Source organism: Pogona vitticeps, chromosome 6 (genome assembly GCF_051106095.1).
Source record: "Pogona vitticeps strain Pit_001003342236 chromosome 6, PviZW2.1, whole genome shotgun sequence".
In the NCBI taxonomy this organism is placed as follows: Eukaryota; Metazoa; Chordata; class Lepidosauria; order Squamata; family Agamidae; genus Pogona; species Pogona vitticeps.
The window spans coordinates 11,548,796-11,567,628 of NC_135788.1; the positions used below are offsets into that span (position 1 = coordinate 11,548,796).

At 40.6% G+C, this 18,833-nt stretch overlaps 1 protein-coding gene across 1 annotated transcript in view; it reads right to left on the reverse strand.

The window, feature by feature from the left end:
- The window catches only part of ADARB2 (adenosine deaminase RNA specific B2 (inactive)), a 392,231-nt gene that overhangs the window by 231,368 nt on the left and 142,030 nt on the right, over positions 1-18,833 (reverse strand). The window contains exon 2 of the mRNA XM_073002915.2: positions 16,176-16,310. Coding sequence (XP_072859016.2) covers positions 16,176-16,310 — 135 coding nt within the window. The remainder of the gene's footprint in view (positions 1-16,175; positions 16,311-18,833) is intronic.

Sequence of the window (18,833 nt, forward strand, 5' to 3'; positions counted from 1 at the left end):
AGATGAGGACCCACAGAGTCTGCTAGTGTTCGTTTGGTGCTCAAGACCAACATAGCTACCTTTTAGGAAAAATGGGGATATTTAGCGGTTACAAGGAAGAAAAAGCCCCTCTTCTATGCTCTCTTTGGATGCCAAGGTTTTGTTAAAACAGAAAGAAAAGTAACCTTAACCTCAAACATCTAGCAGGTATGGCTGATGTAAATGTGTCAAGTATTAAATGTATCCCTGTATTTTACCTCAGGAAAGAGACAGCCTCCGTCATTCTGCTATATAGCAGTTATAACCATAATGACACCAGCGGTAGCATTCAAGAGTGCGAACTCTGATGTCTTATGGCAGCTGGCTATTTATTATCAACATCATAGACATGATTTTAAAAGGGAGGAAGGGGGAGACAGCGCTAGAACAAAAGCCGTCAAATCCTGCTTCAGAGGCCCCAATTTCTTTGAACAGAACCTTGTAAGGAAGCCATTCTTAAAGATTTAGGCTTGCAAGTCTATGTGCCGAGGTGTATGGTAGTGTGACATGAGAAGGATTGAATTAAGCTGTGAAAAAATAAGCTGGCATGTTGGATTCATCCATCCTCTTCAGTGTGGGAAGGAAGCTTGGTATGGCATTCATCCCCCCCTTTAAGATATGGCCAGTGAAATGCTCAGATACATAGAAAACCACCTTCTACTCACTCAAGTGGAAATAGACCCCCAGTTTGTCTACGGAGCATAATTTGCCTGTAACAACCAGCGTCAACTTCCCAGATCTTTTGAACAACTGCCATTTCCAAGACTACCTGGTTATGCCAGAGATATCACCAGAGACCTTCTGCCCCTGATTTCACTCAGAAAAACAAAGGCTGTGTTGTAACCAGCACTAACTTCACAAGGACGGTTCATTTCCCCCTTCTCTTCCATCACATGTTGTTATGGAAATGGGTGACATTAAGCTATCATGCCGTCCTTTCCTTCAGCCTGCTGCCCTCCCACAACAGCAGATAATAACGTAGGGTTGGAGCAGGGAACATGTGATGCATATGGGAACTCAGCATGGAGGGGGAGCCCAGCATGTGGCTGCCATCTTCAATGGCAACTCTGTGATCATTATCATGTCTACTTCCCTTTGCATGTCATTTTTAAGAAGAAGCTCTAGTTCCGAAATGGTGAGTGTCATTCTGAATTTTGCTGCAACTTTTAAAACGTCTAAGAATAGGACTTAAATGTACCTTTCTATCTACATTAACACTTTGTTGTTGTTTTAATATTGCAACTAATATTTAACATGACGAGGATGGCATTTCTATGACTTCATTTTCTGCATACAATTTTGAACAACTGCAGACTTCATGTACTTGGGTATTACACTTTTAAATCTAAGATTAGTGATTATTTACAGTGTGGCCCTGTGTATATACTGTATATTCAGAAGTCTCTCCAGACCAACCATCTAGTTCCCAAGGAAAACTCAAATAAACTTTTGGAACTATTTGCATAGGAGTTTTTCTCTCTCTCGCTTTTAAAAAACTATCCTTATGTGTATACTAAAGTCCTAGGCACTAATCTAGTTTTTTACTTGTTAGATCCGAAACAGGTACTGGTTAGTGAACCTACCGGCAACTACTCTGCAAGAATACTCCTCCATTTATTTCTTGCAGGATTTCTTTTCTACAACATTCTGCCGTCACCCCCTACCCTGCTTCTTGCTATGAAGACTGGGGCTACAGAAGAAACAGGTAGTGGCAGATAATGTAATTGCCCACTTAATCCAAAAGTCCTGTGACTTCAATTTTATAAGTCCCAGATCCATCATATCATTGATCATGATTTCAATTCTATGTATATTTTTCACACTAAAATGTATTTTTAACCTATTTAGACAGACATCCAAAACAGGCAAAGAAAAGACTAAACAGAACAGTCTAAAGAGTCAGAATAAACCACTTGCACCAATATGCAGTGAAGTATTAGGGCCTTGTGTAAAGAGGTACATGAGGCAATTCATGGAATCATGTGTAATTCTGTACCAGGGTTATAGTAACTAGATCAAGAAAGCAATTTGCAGAACTACTATTATTTTATGCTGCTTGGAAGTAATGTTTTTTTTTTTTTGCTGCTGACAAGTGAACAAAAACTAATAACTGAACAGTAACATCTTACTCACAAGCTGCACAGATAATTAGAGGTTTAACAAACAGTTTGCATTTAATCAAAGCACAGGCAAATACTACATTTTTTAAAAAATCTGCTACTATTGCCAATTTGCTAGCAGGAACGTATTTCCATAAACATTACCTCTGATGTTCAACAGCAATACTGATTTACAGTCTGAGATCAGCTTGAGATAGTAATATTAACTTTCAATGTCACAAAGAGTCTGGAATCCTGATGAAGCATGAGTAAGTCTCCCAAGGCTTTTACCTGGATGTGGTCTTCATCCTTGGCTCAAAAATGGGAGATCTCAGATCATTTTTCCAAGCCAAATTAGAATCTTGGACAAATGCTGGGTTATGAGAGCCCATTGATTGCTGGGTGTTTGTTTTTCCTTGCAAAAAAAGTAGTTCCACGTAAGGCTGCTTCCGTTGCAAAGAACATTGTTTCTCCATAAGCCAACTGTCTCTCCTCTCTAACACGGTTCTAATCAGGTTTCACAGGGGAAAGAGAGTGTTTTCCTCCATTTTAAATTCACTCTCTTCTCCTCCTGATCACCTTTTCAAGGGAAAGCGGCTAATAATAACAGAGAAAGCAGAATCACATGGAAGATAAGAGCACAGTAATCCTCTCCCAGCAGCTGCTTTCCTCCATCCAAAGGGCATGCTGGCTCTGATGCTGTATCCAATTTATCATGACTGTTGTTTAGTCGTTTAGTTGTGTCCAACTCTTTGTGACCCCATGGACCAGAGCACGCCAGGCCCTCCTGTCTTCCACTGCTTCCCGGAGTTGGGTCAAATTCATGTTGGTTGCTTCGATGACACTGTCCAACCATCTCGTCCTCTGTCGTCCCCTTCTCCTTTTGCCTTCACACTTTCCCAACATCAGGGTCTTTTCCAGGGAGTCTTCTCTTCTCATGAGATGGCCAAAGTACTGGAGCCTCAACTTCAGGATCTGTCCTTCCAGTGAGCACTCAGGTTTGATACTTAAAATAGTAACCCATAAATATCCACTTTGTTGTTTTTTTTTTTTGACCATGTTGCCTTTTCCTGTCCAGGGTATATTTTCAAACTTGCAACTGAAAATTAGGTGCCTTATTAACACCAGGAAGAAAGCAAAGCTCCAGGGATGATAAGGGTGTAAAATACCTAATAAAGTTGAACGGACATTCCATTGGCATTCATTTTGTTGCCAGGGAATGGGAATAAAAACTTAGCACAACATTCCGCCTAGAGCCACAACCGCCATAAAATCCTAACGCTCTTTTTCTTTGCAAAATTCCTCAGGGCGAGGAGAAATCCATAATACGGAATCCATTACGGAGCAACTAAAAGGGATCCATAAATGTATTATGTATGTAATTTTGCTTCCTGTAAGGATCTGATTGTAACCGTCACTTTAGAAAACCATAGCCTTCAGGCTAGAGAAATGAGAGCCACAAATCAAGCAGCCGAGCTGTAAAAAAAGATTAATACATTGTAGTATATCGGTGGGCAGATGATGCTCAGACGCTGGCCTTAAATGGACCCAGCAGGCTCTTAGAAGACGACTGAGTTGCTCCATTTTTTTGTGACCAAATGATGCCCATTTGTAACAAAGTTCTCTCCATCACTGAATGCTAACTGCTACTGCCACTTTTTAAGGTAATGATACTCATTCCTGACAAAGTCCACAAAGACGAAGGAGTTTCCTCGCCATTCTTAATTCACTCCATCAGCCGTCTGGATTGCAGGGATGAAAATTCCCCTGCTGTGAAAATGCTGCCGAGTTCAATATCTCCCAACACAATGGGGTTGAGTTAAGTATGGGAAGCAGTATCACTTTGCCCTGAATTTCTCGGCTTGTGGCTAAATGCTGAGGCTACAAGGCTGCAGTCAGTTAATATATTACCGATACCAAATGCGCACTAACGGCAGAACTGAACAAAAATGCAATAAGAGGCAGGAGGTCTACAAACATAACATTGATCTATGAGAAATGCTGGTTTTAGAGAGGGGGTGGTGGTTACTTTTTCCCCAGTCCTGCGTACTGTTTTGCAGCATCTACAAGGCCGGTTTCCTTGTACACAGAGAACACATAGGAGGCTTATGGCATCACAGCAGTAAGGTGAACAGTGGGAATCTGGAAGGCTGCCTGAGAAACAACCCTGGTCTTTATGGCAGCATCACTTCTCCAAAAATGAAATAACAAGAGCTTGGTGCCTTCCCCAAAGCTCATTCATATAGCCAGTTGCTAGACCTCCTTTTTAGAATACTGCAATTCTCGTCTGTTTCCCAGAAAGTCTCACATGTGAGCATGAATGTCCCACCCAGCAGCCACCATTTATTTGCTGGTCCTGAAGGGAAGATTTCCTTATCATGGAAAGGCACTGAGTGATCTTCAACTAATTCTAGAAGCAGTAGTTGGCCAAATACTATTTTTTAATGACATAAGCTGCCTTGGGTCCTTTTTTAAGGAGAAAGGCAGCAGCGGGAGGGGGAATTTTTAAATAATAAATCGATCAATATCCATTAGATAACAAGCAAACCATTTTGACACAAGGCTATTCCTGTGCACTCACCCCCTTTATGATAAGTATCATTTAACACTATAAAAGGTTTGCAGATAATGAAAAGATGTTGACATCTAGATGGGCCACCGAGTCTGGTCTCAAAGATTTCAGGGCTATAAAGGGTTGTGATTCTTGCACGGACAACAAATCTCTACTGGATCTTGACTTCTGATCTGGATGATATCTTACTTACCGGCTTCTACTCAGCAGCTGTCTGAGGTTCAGCCAGTTTTTGGAAAAATATTAGTTATTGATCAAATGACACAAATTTGGTTAGTAACCATCAAAGTTACACTTTGAAAAGGAATTCTTTGTTTTTATTCTCAAATGTCCTTATGAACTTTTCTTTTCCGGCAGTCTTTTTAAAAATATGTCACCTTTAAATGCTCTGTTTTTGATTTTCCATGTTATGTTTTCTCTTATCCTGCATGCAATGTTTGATCTATTGTTTTATTATTGTACACTGCCTAGAATGGCCATTTGGCCAGATCCATTGTCAATCAATCAATCAATCAATCAATCAATCAATCAATCAATCAATCAATCAATCAATCAATCAATCAATCAATCAATCAATCAAAAAAACTTGCTTTTAGCAACTTTGAAAAAACACTTGAATATTATGTGCTGCTGGTCTATGCTAGAAAATCTGTTCTTTTTCTGTCCATCTTGCCATTATATCAAAAACAGAATGGGAGGCAATGACATGAGACACAGCACATAGATCATGCAGTGTTCCTCCTATACCATACCCATAAAAGTAACATTAAAATTACAGTTACACAACTAAAGGCGTGATGTTATTTCTCATTATGTTGCTGTTATATTATTACTTTCTACTTTTCCCCAATAACAAGGGTGTAACTCACTTATACTATTAGTTATACCTTGGTTATTGGGGAAAGGAGATAATTAAAAGTAACTAGTTACCTGCATAAAATATCTTTAATTTTAATCCAGCTCCTTCTAAACTCTGAGTTAAACTGTGACACTGTACTGAGGCTCTAAGCCCGAAAAGTCATAACTTTTGACCTGTCAGGCAAAAACAAAATAAAAAATAAAAAAGACAGTAACTTTGTGGCACATTAAATACTAACTTGCTCTACTTTAACGTGAGCTTCTGTGAACAAGTCTACTTCCTCAGACCTAAGAGTGGGCCAGATATATATGAGGAAGTGGATTGGTCCACGAAAGCTCACATTAAAATAGAGCAGTTAGTCTTCAAGATGCCACAATGTTTTTGTCTCCTTTATTTTTTGCATGCTATGGTACCTCTTCTAAAACTACACATCTGGACTTTAAAAACTTAGGGTTTTTTAGTTATATGGGAAAAAATATGGATTGTAGCTACTCAACAGTGAGGAAAAAGATGGCCCACAATCAACGTTACCCTCTAATTTTCAGTCCTGCTCGATGGAGCTCTGCCTCTCTCTCACATGTGTGACTTCACCCTGCATGGGATTCCATCACAAGCCAAACCAAAGGGAGTGAAAATGATCACTGTATGGAGGAGGAGGAAAGCTGCATGGAAGGAGGCTGCATCGAAGGAGGCAGAGTCCCGCACACGTCTTAGAGGTAACCTTTCCCACAATATCTGTGCCTGAGTCAGAAAATCCAAATGGTTCTCTGTATGATGGTTAACAAAAAAAGTATTAAAAACCAACTAATGATGGACAATGTACTTTCCTTCAGTGGTGCATCTGTGTATCGGTTTTAGCTGAAAAACAGAGTAAGCCCTATCATGAAGTGCACAAAGACACTTGATTGTTGTATTAGATGTTGATTTTGTAAGGTACCTTCCTCACACTGAACACAAAACCTGGGGCTGAATCCTGGTGAGTAAGTTTTCAAATTAAATCTTGACTTCTGGTGATTATTATTGACAACCCTCTCATTAATGCTGTTAGGTCCATGCCCAACGGTCCAAAGCCTGATATGAGTCCCCATATCATAATTACTAATAAAAAGAAATACAAGAATGAGCACAGGGCAGCAATAATGGACCTGCCAATCACATGCCTACGCTCTAGACCCTGAACATTTATTCAGGCCCTGCTCAGAAACACCCCAAGCAGAGCAGCTAATGTTTACCTTCATACCAATTATTCTCAGGAGAAACACAAGGACGTTTCTACCTAGAGGTCTAGAAATATGCCATAAATTCACAAAAAGGACAGCTTTATCAGGTAAGAGACTATGGTGGAGGGGCAGAGAGAAAGAGAATAACTGGTACACAGGCCTTCACAATGTTGATAGCCGCCAGATGATGTTTTCTTCTTCTCCAACAAATAAATGACAAATGAATTACTCTATATGGGGGATTTAAAGTCGCTTAAAAGATTAAACAATTAATAAATGCCAGTTTATCAGAGATAGCACTTTGGTTCATAACTGGCAGCTGAAAGTCACAGAACGTTATAACTCATCCTCCTGTTCAAACATATCTAAGCTATCTTAGCATTCCTTTCTTCTAACACAGATTGCTCAACAAGCAGATAAATAGCACTTATTTTTCTTAAAAAGAATGTTTCAACAGGTTTGGGATTTAAAATCTCTACTAAGAGTTTAAAACATATGTAAACCCACACAGCACAATCTACATGCCAGGAGTGCAAAGCTTGTGCACAAGGCTTTTTGGAAATGTGTCAACCAGTGCATGGATGTTTAATAACTTGGATGAGATGGTTGGACAGTGTCATCGAGGCAACCAACATGAATTTGACACAACTCCGGGAGGCAGTGCAAGATAGGAGGGCCTGGCGTGCTCTGGTCCATGGGGTCACGAAGAGCTGGACACGACTAAACGACTAAACAACGATGATGAGTATATGAGGAAAGACTGCTGTTAGGCTTGTATCATTCTTCTTCAATCTGCAGCCCTTCTGATGTGTCTGATGACAATTACTCCCAACCTCAAGTTCAGATACAAAAATTCATATCAATATATGAACTTACTGTGTTGTGTCCCTCAGACTGTCTGTCTAGCTCAGTATTGCCTAGTAGTAGCCAAACATTGCTACTGGATTGATGTCTGGTCCCAATCCCATCAACAGATATCTGGTAGTGATTTCTGATGATGAAAGGCTCACTACTGGTTTCCGAAGGGAGACTAGGCAGATTCAGAAGTTTTTATTAATTTAAATACATGTTACCAGTGCCAACTGGTGACATCATTAGCTTTTGCCAACGAAAATTTGCAGTAACAGGATCATGGCCATTGACAACAATTGGAAAGATGATGGCTACTCTGATCACTGTGATGTGGAAAAGTATGGGTGCAACAGTGGCTGTGCCAACAAATTTCTCCCTACTCAACTATTATTGCTTGTCAAGAAGTGAAAAAAAGACTGAATGACAAAGCCTCATAATATGACTTTTTTGACATCACTCATTCATAGGATCACCGTAGATCAGAACTGCTTTGATAGTGTAACAACATGTCAGAAAAGACAACTTTTCGGAGCAGAATTCTCTAACATCCTAGCCAGCATGATCGCTTGGGCTGTGAACTGCAGGAGCTATAATTCCAAAAAAAAAAAACTAATTCTTCCAAGCTCTGTGTTTGGATGATACTTCAGTGCTAGGATTGGCTATTGGGAGCTGTTCGAGCTTAAGAGCAGAGTAGTAGTATAAAAAATGGATAAAGGAAATAATCAGAGAAGCGGAGGCCCAGCCAGCCAGTATTCTCAGAAGCATCCCTCTAAAACATATTAACGAGGTAGTAAAATAAACATAACACCAAGGACAAATAGACTTCTCTAGGGAGTAAACTCTATAGTGATGGTACCACAAGGGCCCTGCTTCTGTGTACAGTAGTTCACTCACACTTCTGTTGGCCCAGAACAGAACTTCTCATGTTGAGTGGAGTACACAGGAGCAAACATTCAGAAGATGGTGATCCTTATTTTGCTGGCCCGTTGTCTGTCATCCTATGTCCCAGACTGGTGATTTTATGGGGGTGGGTGGGTGGGTTAGGGTTTGTTTTCTTTTAATATGTTTTATATGGTTTTTAATATTTTTAGCTGTATGTTTTATAATATTTTGTAAGCCGCCCAGTGTAGTGGCATGCTCACTAAATGGGCGGGGTACAAATAAATAAATAAATAAATAAATAAATAAATAAATAAATAAATAAATAAATAAATAAATAAAAACCTTAATTACAGAACAGGAAGAAGGCTGGTACTTCAGAAATTTCTCTTGGAAATTTTTAAAATACAAACCAGTTTAATTTAAAAAAAAAAAGAGAGAGAAATATCCCTGGATTTCATTACAGCCTTAAAAGTCAGAGTCGGGTTGGTTTGTTTTCAAAATGTTTAAAGTGTTAAGATCTACAGAACCCATTCGGTCTTGTCAGGGAATAGTAATAGTAAGAATTTTGACAGGCACAGCAGACCCATTTCTGGGAAAGAGTTTGGCACCCATCCTGATGGTAATTATTGCTATGCAGCAGGCAGCCTGAAAGAAAAGCGACACTGGTCATTAATTAAAAAATAAATGTCAGGAAACTCAGTGATCTGTTGCAATAAACTGAAAAAAATATTTATAGTATTTAATCCTAAGGCAAGAAAACATGTCTCATCATTTTAATTAGCGCATTTTGCATGAGATGGAGAAGCAGATGCCAGTTACACGACCCAAATCAGTCACCCACTCAATTGTTTGCCAATATAATCTGAGTACGTTCTTGAGACATGACTAGTCAGCAGGGATATGACAAATCCTCACAAAAATTCTTGTCCTCAATGATGAGACTTCCCAGTAAGAGGATCCCCATTGCATCAACTAGAGTAGACCCTAATTCTCAGTCTTATTTAGCCTTTTTGGTGCTTTCGTTAGTTTGTTTTTTGCTTTCCCATGGTTTACCTATGATTCTGCATAGGAGACTGCTAAGCTCTGTACAGGTTTAATGCCTTTTCTGATAAATCCCGTACAGGAAAGACGTCATTGTGCATGGGAGTTGTAACGAACTTAGCTTGGCATCTCTTCCGGGGGGGGGGGGGAAGAAACATTGAGAAATACAGTGAAAAGTGCGGTGAAACTTCTTGGGGGAAAGGAACTCTCTCTGCAAGGAGAAAAGTGTGGGTCCCCCCCCCCCTGCCCTGCAACTTGATATTTCTTTCAGAGTAAGAGGTCCTGAGATTCACATTCCCTATTACGTAGGCGTTTTGATGAAGATATAAAGACGGAGAGAGGTGTTCTTTACTATGTCATCTTATGATGTGCAGCAACATATTGAGTGAGCACCACAACTAGTTTACAGCGGCATATGTTTGGTTAAATAATTACATGAAATGGTGTATCTTTGGATTTTATGTAAAGGTACAGGACTGACTTGCTCATTCAAGCCATAAAATGAATGGGAAACATCTGTGGTATTTGGTTGTTCTGGGTTTTTCGGGCTCTTTGGCCGTGTTCTGAAGGTTGTTCTTCCTAACGTTTCTCCAGTGTCTGTGGCCGGCATCTTCAGAGGACAGCACTCTGTGCTCTGGTCAGTGCTGTCCTCTGAAGATGCCGGCCACAGAGACTGGTGAAACGTTAGGAAGAACAACCTTCAGAACACGGCCAAAGAGCCAGAAAAACCCAGAACAACCATTAGATCCCGGCCGTGAAAGCCTTCATGAATATCTGTGGTATTTATTTATTTATTTATTTATTTATTTATTTATTTATTTATTTATTTATTTATTTATTTATTTATTTATTTATTTATTTATCTATCTATCTATCTATCTATCCCACCTATCTGGTCAAAACGACCACTCTAGGCGTAAACTACTGCATCCTCTTTAGACCTGACAATTGTCTCCAGGCCACCACTATATTTTCTGTCTGGACCTTTCTGGCATTGTGAAGAAAATCTCTCTCGCTCAATCCATGTCATGAGCCACGGCACGTGATTAACTCATTATACAGTGATCTCTGCGAAGCAAAATGACTGTAAGTAAGGCTGCGTGTGTGACCGCCATAATGTTCAAATCCTGCAATGAGCAAAAATACAGTTGTTGTGTTTACAAGCAGTAAACACAACAGAGCAACTCTGTCTATGAGTACAGGAAGGTGTCTTGTCCATCTCATACAGCACCTTCTACGCTAAGTGGCAGAGGCTCTTATTCCCATTCTTGCTCCTAGACTTTACCTGGAGTTTCAATGACTAGCAAGGTTGTCTTATTCATAAGGCCGACTAGGTTGAAGCCTAGGGGCACTGCAGGGACTAGGGGTCCATCTTTTTTTTTCCTGAGGAGACCTAGGGCTGTCAGTTGTAGTGGGGTGCAAGAATGAAGTGCTGCTGGGTGCCCAAAATACCTGAAAGCCTAGGGGGGTAGCCATGGGTTAATATGGCCCTGGTAACTAGACCTTGAAAGCCTGTGCTGTGCTGCTGAGCTATGGTCCCTTTGAACAAGGAGACTGATTTAACAATAACGGTTTCTCCCCCGCAGGGAACTCTTGAGAACTGCAACTCAGTGTGTATGAGCAGGGTTGACCCTACCATTATGTAGAGTGAGGAAGACGCCAGAGGGAGAGGGAGTATCATTAGCTACATCTTCCTGCAGTGCCCAAGTGCTAATAGCATAGACAGCTTATGAACCCATCAGGGAATGCCTCCCCCCCAAGTTTAGGAGGAAGGTCCACAAACCAACCTGGGTTGAAAGACAGAGTTGTGTTGTCTATGGCCTGCCTTGTGCACTCTCTCTCTCCAGCTTAGTGCCTTGAAATATAGTGGAAGTAAGATTCACCTGGTGGTTTAGCTAGCTTCTTTACATGGAATTTGGGAAAGGGGCCTCACTGGTTCAAAAAATATCCTGGGATGGCACCCGGAGTGCTCACTGGAAGGACAGATCCTGAAGCTGAGGCTCCAGTACTTTGGCCATCTAATGAGAAGAAAAGACTCCCTGGAAAAGACCCTGATGTTGGGAAAGTGTGATGGCAAGAGGAGAAGGGGACGACCGAGGATGAGATGGCTGGACAGTGTCTGCGAAGCAACCAACATGAACCTGACACAACTCCGGGAGGCAGTAGAAGACAGGAGGGCCTGGCGTGCTCTGGTCCATGGGGTCACGAAGAGTCGGACACGACTAAACGACTAAACACATGGCACTTATTTTGATAATTTGAAAAAGCCAGGACACTTAATATGAGGTCAGTATAAATGTGCAATTTGGGTAGGATAAAGCAAATTACATAACTAAATATCCTGCAAACGCATTTCTAGGGGGTTAGTTCTGTTAGTCATGGCAAATACACCAACAGGAAGCCTAGTAAAATCTTAAAGACTAACACACTAAACCTGGCACATGTTTTTCATGAACTGAATCCCATTTCATCCGAATTCTATAGTCTTGCCTCTGTTGGTAGGTATCTATATGTTGGATAGATTGCAACCCAGATATGGTGCTTTTAAGGAGTTTTTAGCAGGGAGGGACTTTCCTGGACTGGGATGAATGTCAATCAACTGATTAGCAGCCATTTGTTCCCTCTGTACCTCAGGCCATCGTCACACAAGAGGAATTCCCCCTTCTTCCTCATGTCTTCTGCTTTCTGTATAGTCACATGTTGTGGTCACATGACACATATCCTATGTTCATATGTTTTTTAACTGTTCCACTTTTTTTGGTCAAATTAGATGCAGTACGTTCATGTACATCCCTTGAGCAGGACATATCCTCTTCCTTTTCTTGTGCCTTTATCTACCCCACTTCCTCTTTTTTGAAAAAAATTGGGTGGATACATCACTGTGTCAGCAAAACACTCTTGCTGGCCACATACTGATTTGGGCCATTTCCTCCTATTTCCATGCTTTGCTACCTCTACTGCAGTGTGTACCCTACAGTGGAGAATCCATGGCACACTGCAATAGATGTCAAAATGATGCTCCATATTTGACAGAAGTATACTAATGTGTCAACATTTCCATTGGAAAAGTAATTAAAAAAAAACCTCACGAGAGTAGAATGACAGAAGATGAGAGAGGCCAGATGCATAGAAAATGAATCAGTTTTGGAGTACACACTCAATGGGATGTCGGTTGTACTGCGAGATGAAACGTGGAACAAATATAATAGTAGCCTCCCAGCAGGCTGGATCTGATGCGGAGATGGTACGGAGGGGGAACAAAAGAATCGATAATGGCCTTGAGTCATCTGGAACCCCTTAAAAGTGTTGACATTCACAAGCAGTAACTTGGAAACATTTTGCTGGTGTGACCACAGCCTCAGATTCTTGTTCCCTTCTTTCTTTTCCCATTCAGGGTTCTGTCAGTGTTAGCAATGGAGTCTGTGAAAAGCGGACAGTTATAGTGATGTGGCTCTATCAGCTATGTAACTAGTCAGTTAGTCAGTAATGAAGCTAGTTAAACAGTTAAGCTCAGTGATGTAACAAGCTGAAATGCGGAAGATACATTTTTCTAATAGAAGCACCTATGGAAGAACGCTACCTTTTCAATGTAAGAAAAAATGCAACTAAAAATTACTCGACTCTTCTTTTGTCTCTTATTTGACACAAGACTTTAGATATCCTGGGATTACTTAGCTGTGTTAAGAAATACTTCTTGCTTTCCCCTTCATTCACTTCAGGTTTACCAGCCCGTTTCCTAGATCAATTGAACTGGCCAAATTCCCAAAGGCTGAGTCCTTTTGGCCGTTAAGGGAGACTCTGTCACAAATCAGTAACAGTCGTGTTCGTTCCATTCTACGACGGAAGCCAACATGAAAAGCTTGGCTGGCAGATTTATTGATTATATTTCGCCAGTGACCAGCAAGAGGCCAGCACTCTGAAAAATCCCCAAAGGTGATCATTAGCACTGAGTAACTGTCACTAAACATTAGTACGAGCAATGGACTTGAGCCAAGGTGGGGGTGGGGGAGACGCACAACACTTTAAAGGAAAGATTCAAGTGGCACAGCCCACGGTGCAACAAGAAAGGGAGAGGGTGGGATAAGTCCACTTTGATTAGCGTCGCTGTTTGCAGTGCTGGAAACATGATGAGTTCTTGCTGTACCCTTTCAGTTAGCAATACTGTCTGGCGCTTTGAAACATTGCTCTTTTTGATTACAACTCTCAGAATCACCCAGTCAGCATGGCCAAGCAATGTAGTGGTTCCAAACTCTGTATAGATTTGGCCTGTACAACATGTGAACACACACACACCCCAAGCTGAACACAGGCCACCTGTCCATCCCTTATGGCAGTTTCTCAGAGACTCAATCAATGCAGCCAGTGGGATGATGTCACCACTCCGCATACTAGCTCGATGATCTCGAAGTCCGGTGACACTTAAATATTAACCATTTTAATATGGCATAAGATTTTGTGGGCATACTCTATGTCTATTTCATCAGCTGTGTGATCAGTTATTCTAAACCGACAGGTATATATATAGCCAGGAGAAAGAAAACTTTTGCAATGAGATCAGAGGGAAATGGAGTCCAAGAACAAAGATTGTGAAAACTGTATTACATCTAGTGTAATGTACAGCTTACGTAAAATAATTACAATGAGAATTCACAGAAATCCTGGCATCAGTGAGGTAATTAATATAGATAATGGGATAAACACCTGTTACATTAATTCAAATAAACATTTTCACAAGAATTGTTGACTCACTGAGTCAGAACCGACTTACAGTGACCCCAACAGGGCTTTTAAGATATATATTTAAGGAGTGGTTTTAAAAGTTCCACTTCCCCAGTGAGCTTCCATGACCAAATAGGGAAATTGAATCTTGTTCTCCAGAGTTCCAGTCCATTACTCTACCCACTACACTACACTGAGAATCCTGTACTGCTAAACAACATATAATCGACCACATAAAAATTAAAGATGCTCACCGCCTAAGGAACATAAACAAAATCCAGAGCAATGTCATTCCACAGCAGCAGAAGAAACCAACAAATGCTATCATTTACAAAACCCGGTTGATATAGTCTTCCCCCTATATTTCTACAGAGTTTTGAGATATTGGCAATTATTATTTAAGTCAAAAGGGAAAAAGAAGAATAATTTACACCATCCATCATTGTTTCCTTGCATGAATAAATTACAAGACACTGCAGCAAATCAATTGTGGGGAAAGAAACAGCCCACGCCAAACATTGTGCTTGTGTGTATAATTTCCTTAATGATTTCCATCCTCATACATCAAAACTGTGAGTTGAATTTGGCAAACCTGATGCAGGAGAAAGCTCATTATCCCAAGGTCTTGTAGGGCGCCTAACTGGAGCCCCATAGCATGTGATGAGAGGAAGCAGGTGCATCTAATTCATAGGCACAGACTTCATAGATACTGGGTCAACTTGTCTTTCCCTACCTCCAACTTTCAATAAATAAATCATGAGTACTTTATGAGCTTACAAGCTTATCTAATCTTAGGTGATTTGAACTTTAGAACATCTTAAGTCCCATTTCAAAGTCTGGCTAACAACTATGGCATGTAATGGACATAACCTTTCTTGGGGCCAGCAATACCCCCTTTAAGTGCCTTTTGATCTTGGGGTTTTTTTTGTACATCTTGTTTAGTCCATCTCTTTCCAAGGTGTTGTAGTGATCTTTTAGGCAACTGACTTGCTGATGGTGTTCCTTTAAGAAACCCAAGCTGAACTCACCTTCCTCATTTATTGCTTCTATTGCTTTTAGAAAAGAGAGAGAGAGAGATGCTAGGGATCAAACTTAGGACTGATGGTATGCAAAACATGGTTTGTCTGCATAATTCATTAGCTGTGATCAGGGCATGCATTGAGAAGTCTTAATTAGTACCTAGATGTCTTTGTCAACCTTACTTGCATAAAAAATACCTCTATATTTGAAACAAATGGGAAGGCTCACTGATCTATCATTGTTGCGTCCACATTCAAATTTCCTGGTCTCACACAGTGTATTACAATGTTAGGATGTGGGTCCCATTTTCTTACAGCAAGATCTCTACCTTTAATTGGATATGGTTACAATCCGCATAGCATTCGATAGGAAAATATGCACTGCTTTATCTTTTGCTGTTAGGTAACAATTAAAGGCAATATACCCCGCAACCCTATAATCATGATCTCTGCAAAAACCAATATGTTAATACCTTTCAAGCCACACCTTGTATTTGATTGTCCACATTAGAGAAGGGCCTCCAGTATCAAGACTAGTTGAAGGGTGATTCCAAAGCATTGTGACCATGGAGTTTGACAGTGCCATTGGCCATCCTGTGAGAAACTCAACAGTGACTTCATATTATTCTCCACTGGGTTTCCATGTACTGAGATGCTTTTAGGAAGGTGGGAAGGGTATAAATATTTAAACAATTAAAGATTTATATCCAATAACTGGAATTACGACAACATCTTAATTCTTCCCTGAAATTTGTCTTCTGTTTATTTCTAAAGAAAAAAAGGATATTTTATTTTATTTTGAACGTCAAATGGATGTTAAACTCTAAGAAAGCACACTAAGAGAACAGATGCACACAAATATTTTGCCACACGATGCCGTACTTAAAGACTTACCACATGGCGGCTCGATCTGTGTGGAGAGGCGGTAGTCTGTTGCCTCCAACCATGTGCTGAACTGAGTGTTACAACGTTCCTGTAACCGCTGGGAAATCCGGGGGAGCAGGGTATGAACCCATCCTGAATTCTCTGCTGTTGGGCAAGAGAAACATAGCTCTCATCAGAGTATTACATGCATCGGTTCAGGAGCTGGTTTTATTACATTTTGATTTAGCGTCTCTCATGCGTTTGTGCTGTACTTTCTGAGTGGACCTTGCTGTTTCAGACATCTAAAAATAAATAAATATGGTATATCATTTGCAGCAGTGAAACATCTGGCTCAATTGGCGGGCTGGTGCACTGGCACAGAATACAATTCAATAGCACAGGGTACAAAAGGGATTGAATAATCCAGCTTCTGTTATGGAAGAGAAACATGTCAACATGCTTGGAATTAAAGGAGAGTGCAAAAACTCAGGTCAAAGCCAGAAAGGCCAAGAAGGGGAAGGAGGGGTGTTTATGTAGGCAACAGGCTGAGAAAGAACTTGAAGAAACAACAGACGGGATATGAGAAGATCGGTGGGTGTCTGGCAGAAGAGATGGGCAGCAAAGGGTTTACTCTCTTAAGAAACCTTATAGCAAATTATGATGATGAGGCACGGTTTGCCATGTGGGATGAAGTAAGCAGTTGCATGAAAATAGTGGAAGGCAAACAGACAAAGGATTATAATCTAGTGTCTAGAAAATGGCTGAAGAATTATGCAGAGTTTGGGTAAATTACTTTTTGGACTGCAGTTTGCAAGACCAACGAGTTAACATGGGAGTTTGGACTGGGAAAAAAAAAAAGTAACTCTACAGAAATTCTACTAGTTGTGCCTTCTATGGTCAGTACAGCATCATGGCCAAACAAACACTTCAGAAAAACATCATGTCGAGAGCTGAATTTTACACACTTGCCTGCAACTTTCTAACTTTCTGCCCCCACCCCACCTACCCCGTTGTCAAGAGGAAAATCACCCACTCAGTATAGTCTGGAAGTAACCCCTGTGAGGCTGAGAGAGGACATTTGGGTGATTCTCTTAGAAACTAAATGAAATGCAACCGTGAATCTAAGCAGCTGGCCATCTTGATTTAGGATAGAAGCTGCTGCAAGATAGTGATAAGTGAACGACTGGCAATGAAAGGAATTTAAAAAACCCACACTTTCGTTTAATGGAGTAAATTTCTTTCAGCGTTGCTTCCATTAAGGGCACTATACTGATGACACATGTAACCTTTTAAACTGTGAAATTGTAGGTTCTACAAATGCTAAGGGTTAGATTTGTTATTACATTAATATTTATTTATTTATTTATTTATTTATTTATTGGATTTATATACCGCCCCATAGCGCTACAAGCACTCTCCGGGCGGTTTACAATTTTAATTATAAAGGCTACACATTGCCCCCCCAGCAAGCTGGGTACTCATTTTACCGACCTCGGAAGGATGGAAGGCTGAGTCAACCTTGAGCCGGCTACCTGGGATTTGAACCCCAGGTCGTGAGCACAGTTTTAGCTGCAGTACAGCGATTTAACCACTGCGCCACGAGGCTCTTTCAAGGAGGCAATTGCTCTGAGTTATCCTCAGCTCACCTCCATGTTTCTATATAAAGAAAAAGATGGTGGAGTTTTGACCATCCAGATGCTAAAAAAAGGATGAACTCTGCACTGACTTCTCAAATATAGAACTGACTCATACGTACTATGTAGCAAACGGATTTTATTGAGATAGAGAGAACATCTGAGCATGTTGAAGATGCACTATTAGAAATGTTTCAGCTTTCAAATTATCCTTAACCATCAGCTCATTCTTTTTGTAGAAATTACTACTGAATACAAAGGGACAATTTCAAAAAGTCAAGAATCAACTTTACAACATATGACTCAGTAAGTCAAATGAATGCATGAAACTTGTAGCATGACCCATACATATTGATACACCTGGTTTTGCTGTCTCCTTAATGCTCCAAAACTAGGAGGCTTATCAGGCCCTTGATGAGCTGCAACTGACATAGTTGGTATGGTTAACTTTGAACTAACCCAAGATAAAGCTGATCAAGGACCAACGATGCCACTTGTATTCAGTAATCATTTGTGAAAACGTTAGGAAATATTCTTTAGGATATGGGTCAACACAACAGGTTTACAAATATTTGCTTTTCTTGTATTTGCAGCTGAAGTTGTGCACATTATAGTCCTTGCAGATCTCCTTGTACCGCAGCTGTGGTCTCCCTCTGGGATGATTTCCCTGCACTAATTCTCCATACAGGAGATCTTTCGGAATGCAGCCATCAGTCATTCTCACGACATGCCCAAGCCAACGGAGACGTCGCCGTTTCAGTAAGGTATACATGCTAAAAATTCCAGCTCATTCTAGGACTACTCTATTTGGAACTTTGTCCCGCCAGGTGATACCAAAAATGCGTTGGAGGCAACACATATGGAAGGTGTTCAGCTTCCTCTCATGCCGTGCACAAAGGGTCCAGGACTCACTGCAGTACAGGAGTGTGCTCAGGACACAGGCTCTATAGACCTGGATCTTGGTAGATGTCGTCAGCTTCTTATTAAGCCATACTCTCTTTGTGAGTTTAGAGAACATGGTAGCTGCTTTGCCAATGCATTTATCCAGCTCAAC